This window comes from Adelges cooleyi, unplaced genomic scaffold, assembly GCF_023614345.1.
Source record: "Adelges cooleyi isolate 19-005CV unplaced genomic scaffold, UGA_ACOO_1.1 ACOO_flye_CR_arks_rails_tigmint_CR_PRNA_267, whole genome shotgun sequence".
In the NCBI taxonomy this organism is placed as follows: Eukaryota; Metazoa; Arthropoda; class Insecta; order Hemiptera; family Adelgidae; genus Adelges; species Adelges cooleyi.
In genome coordinates, this window is record NW_026095934.1 from 15,871 (window position 1) to 20,768 (window position 4,898).

General features: G+C 27.8%; 1 protein-coding gene across 1 annotated transcript; it reads right to left on the reverse strand.

The window, feature by feature from the left end:
- Positions 1 to 1,318: 1,318 nt before the first annotated feature.
- LOC126837650 (uncharacterized) lies at positions 1,319 to 3,816 on the reverse strand. The gene is made up of 7 exons (XM_050571586.1): positions 3,790 to 3,816; positions 3,625 to 3,717; positions 3,448 to 3,533; positions 3,278 to 3,380; positions 3,080 to 3,200; positions 2,693 to 2,780; positions 1,319 to 1,435 (listed from the first exon to the last, which is right to left on the reverse strand). Exons 2-7 carry the CDS (start codon positions 3,643 to 3,645, stop codon positions 1,345 to 1,347), a joined length of 510 nt encoding a protein of 169 aa, XP_050427543.1. The 5' UTR covers positions 3,646 to 3,717; positions 3,790 to 3,816; the 3' UTR covers positions 1,319 to 1,344.
- Positions 3,817 to 4,898: the final 1,082 nt, after the last annotated feature.

The window sequence follows — 4,898 nt, forward strand, 5'->3', positions numbered from 1 at the left end:
TAAAAATTAAAATAGGGCAAGAATTCTTATTAGAAAATAATCTTAAAAAATAAATATTTTTGAAACGGTCAGACAAGACTCGTTTTAACTTATAATACATCAAAGTTCTATTGTAGAATTATAAAACGGCTCATTTGTTAAACCGTAGGTACAAGGACAGGATGTAGGGACAGGACCCAATCTAAATAATACACTAATTGACAGGCTCTTTATAGTATACAGGGTGTATCAGTCATCTAACAGATTTTTCATACAATTTATATGCGAAGCTGTCGGATCATTGTGATACACCTATATATATGCCTAGCCCATTGAACCATGTAAATTGAACCATCAAAAGGAACGACCGTCACAATAGTGTCTCTCTTAAGATCTAAATTGATTGTAATGCTCAAGTTATGCCAGCCAAAGCGGTCTTAATTGAGAGTGAAAAAAGTACTACTTTAATAGGATATACCTATTTAATGAATCCGAAATTGGCCTACTATTTTCATTAGCATGTACATTTTTGAACTACAATACACAAAATAAAAGTGTATTTGTGTATTGTAAAAAATTATTTGTGAAAAACAAAATTAAAATTTTTATTTTGGTTTAAAAAAAAAAAATTGTTAAAACTGTTAAGTAATTTTTAGATTAGTTCTAAACACAAATACTCTATTTGAAGTATATTTTAGATAATTATGCAACCGTATCGAACATGCTAAAAATAATACACAAAGCGGTTTATTTCACATTTTTAGAGGTTATTTGAAAAATAACTAAACGTGCTTGAAAAAATCTAAGGCCCGAATCAGATTTAGCAAAAAAAAAATAATAATAAATGAATGTACCCATTTTAATTCTTGCTCTATAAAATACCTAAGATAACCTCCTATAAACAATTTGATAGGGTAACACTACAGATTTTGTTTGAAGATAAAGTTTTTGTATTTGAAAGTTAAAATACTATTGCCTATTTGGAAAAACTACTTTTTATAGTCACTCCATGCCAAATCATCTAATGTGTGTGCGAGTGGATTTTCTAAATGACTCAAAATTTTATGTCCATAAATCGAACTTCTTTGGATTAGGGAAACACATTTTTTGCCTCGATAAGGACCTAACACCTGTAATTGTCGTGCAGTAATATTGTTTAAATAAAAGCACATTAATTTTAAAAAAAGAATAACACCTAAAGTTGAATGTGCGATGGATGACGTAGAAAAAAATTCAAATATAAATTCTGAACACATTATAAAATACATAAAATTTTACTTCACTGCTCAAATAATTTAGTTTATATCAAAATAGGAAGAAAACTAAGAATTGAGAGGATGAATTTTTAGTGATGTGAAAAATAGATTATGTTAACGATACTTCTGTCTCGCTCGTATCAGTTGCAGGTTCGTAGTCATCGTTGGCAAAATATTTGGAATGTTGCTGTTCTAGGTACCTGAAAACAAATATTTTAACAAAGACATTTTATAGAAAGGTTGTCAGAAAACAGTGTTGATGTTTCATAACATAAGAATAAAATTATATTTTAGACCCAAATGTTTTTTTTTGAAAAAATAACTAAACAATTTACCATCAAACTATAGTCGATACCTACGTACACGACTGCTCAATTTGAATTGCTCGTCGATTGTTGACTAAAGTTGAGATTGAAACAAATGTGGCTTTTTTACGGATCAGTTTTTAAAAATGTAAGCTACTTCACATTGTTGCTTCAACCCTACCACCATTTATCTTATTTATCTAACTCTGTACTATACATCCTCAACGCATTCTGTTGTTTACACCTTGCATAAAGCGATGAATCTATTGCAGAAGTTATCTTTGCTAATAAATCATATCTCTAATTATCTCAACATATTCTGTCTAATTCCTACTGAATCGCATGGCCCTCTACGATAAAACACGAGTTATCACTCACTTAACCTTCTCACTTAGCCTAGGGTGACCATACGTCTCGTTAAAAATGGGATTGTCCCTTTTTGGAGCTAAATATTCCCTTGTCCCACTAACTGACTTTCGACTGGACGCTTTTTGTCCGGTTCTTAGAATATGGTTAGGTTCTCTCTTTATCAGCTATCTTATCAAAATATTAATAAAAATAGAGCAATAATTATTAATTTTGATTTAGATTTCGAAAGTGTGGAGAAAGTAGTGGAATTAAACGCTAACTATTTTTAAATAACTATTCAAAAAAAGATTTTAAAATAACTAAAATAGAATTTTGGGTAGAAAAAAATATGACTTTTTCTATGAGAAAAAAAAGAAAATTTCTAATTCTTGCCACTCATTTTTACAAAAAAAAAAATAAAGATGTACTTATTGAACTGTATAAAAAAAAAATGAAACTTGAAAGTTAGTCAGTGAACTATTAATACAAAACAAGAAATTAAAACGATTTTTTTATTAATAAATTAAAGTAATTTAAAATAATAATACTTATTATCAAAATATTATTTATAATAATAAAAATTGTTATTATCAAAAGGTGCAAAAAGTAATTTTCAATTTTTTATTGAAGCTCTTTCTTTAGAAGTTTGGACAAAATAGTGTTCCGTTTTTTTTTTTATTATTAAAAATGATAGCCATAGATGAACCAGCAAGTTCATTTGATTATTATTTTATATAAACCATAATAAATATAATAGTTTAACTAAATGGATCGTTAAATTAAAAAAAAAAATTTAATTCTTACTTGAAAAAATCATTTATGCTATCAGCAATGGAAGAGAGCTGGTTGTCTTCGGTCACAAACTTTGGTCTTAGAAATTTTTTCAAATTAACTGAAAAATTGATTAAAATCCATTAATATGTCATCAAGTATCGAATACTAAAATACACATAGGTATATGTATAAAAAATATAATTAGGACACTACAAAAACACTAAAAAATTATGTTTATTAGGATAGCACTTCGTGTAAGACCATATAAAATGTTATTATCAATGTTTGGAAAAACACTTCAAAAACGGTTGAGTGTAAGGAAGGTGTTCTTTTTCACTAAATGAGCTCCTGAACGCGTTTATAAGGAATTAATAAAACATCATTTCGCTAACATCAAAGTCAATATTTCATACGTACCACATAGCCTTAGTAAATAAATGGGTCCATAAACTGTACACCACAAGTCTTCCGAATAAATGTTTTTATATTTGAATTGTAAACTGTCAAGTCTTATTTTTTCTGATAACAGAGCAACAGCCTAAAAGAAAAATATTGGTAAAGTTATTAAATAAAAATTCTCATTACATAAAATCTCATCAACGAAAAATAATTTACTTTATTGTGCACTTCATTATTACGTTCTTTCGCATATAGCAGCGTCTGTATTCGTGAATTAAAATATTGAATAAAAGTCGATCCAACACACAAAGCTCTTTCCCTAAAAATATCTTATTATATTTTCGACACTATTATACTATTAACTTTGTAAGAAAAACAATAATTACCTAACAAATATTGTTGATTTTTGTTTGGAACCGATATAACCATCAATGAGATGCATAACAGTGAATTTGGATGGAAACTTTAATTGCTAAAATATTTTACACACCATTATTAGGCAAACAATTTATTAACAAAGTGACCAAATATTATTAAAATGTTTAAAACACCTTGCTAAATACCTTGTTAAAAACGTTTATCATATTATAGTCGTAGGACAATCGCCGTTTCAGAATTGTAGGCACATCAAATTTTAGTTGTTTATCGTATGGAGGCTAGAAAAATTAATAGTTTTGTTGCAGACAATGTCAAAATCAAAATAAATAACTGTTTGGCTCTATACGTACATCCGTTCAACACATACATCAATTATCAGCCATAACAATGTTCTAAAGATTATAATAACAATTTTCTGTTAAACAAAATATTTATTAAGATAATAATTTAATTATAAAAAGGTATATTACCAATAACTCTTGTATGGCAGGTAAGTTATTAATGTTATTTTCTATTAGACCAACAGTTCTGAATGCAACCTGACACACTGCTTATTGTTAGCTAAATATATATATGCCTTTGGTGTCACTCTTAGGATCTTTTTGGAATAGCTTGAAGGTATGTCCAACATTTTGGTACCCTTTGACAGTTATGTTTGTCGTTAAAAAAAGTAATTGTTTTAATGTAAAATATAGTGGCAGACCTCTTCGACACACTGCATATTGCTAAAATATTATAATATAGGTATTGACTATTATTATACTAAAAATGTACATTTTTACTCATTATTTGTTATTAAACAAACAAGCTTAAGTTAACAATGAACCAGGACCAATTTTATTGTAACCTATAGCATAGGGTTACAAGATTTGTGTGTTCAAGAAGATCGACTAAGTAATTGTAACTAATGGATGGAGTAACTAGCTCAGAATGATGTTAGGAGATAACAATTAAAAAATTATTCCTTGATTAAGCAATGTCAAAGTTCAGCTTTTAGAAGTTTTTAACATTTAATTTAAAAATTGGTTCCAGACTGTTAGGACAGTATTTTTAGCCTAAACAGTATTTGGACTGCTATTCTGCAACTAATCGGTAAAATAACATTATATTTAGAATTATATAAAATTATAACACAATTGATTTTTAGAATGAGTTTAATTTGTGCATGAAGTCTGTAAGTGAATATAATTTCTAAAAAACTGGAAATCATAATGTGTACACAGTCTCTACTCTTCATTGAGTTCACAATTTAGGGTTCCTTAATGATATATGTATACTTATATTATCGGTGTTTTAACTTGCAAAAATAGGGTTCAAGGTAACTAGTATCAATTGTAGATACAACACATTCAGTAAGATTTATTATTATTCATACTTAATTACTCATTATTTTTTAAAAACTGTTGCAAGCTGCCAATATGTATGACATAAACTATGCAAGGTTTCAGTTAATGAGTAT

Excerpts from the sequence above, each read along its gene's own strand:
- LOC126837650 (XM_050571586.1), bottom strand. The coding sequence starts at position 3,645 with ATGATAAACGTTTTTAACAAG. Across the intron at positions 2,781-3,079 it reads TTATTTACTAAGGCTATGTG|TTAATTTGAAAAAATTTCTA; the intron begins GTACGTATGAAA and ends TCAATTTTTCAG. Across the intron at positions 1,436-2,692 it reads AGCATAAATGATTTTTTCAA|GTACCTAGAACAGCAACATT; the intron begins GTAAGAATTAAA and ends ATTTGTTTTCAG.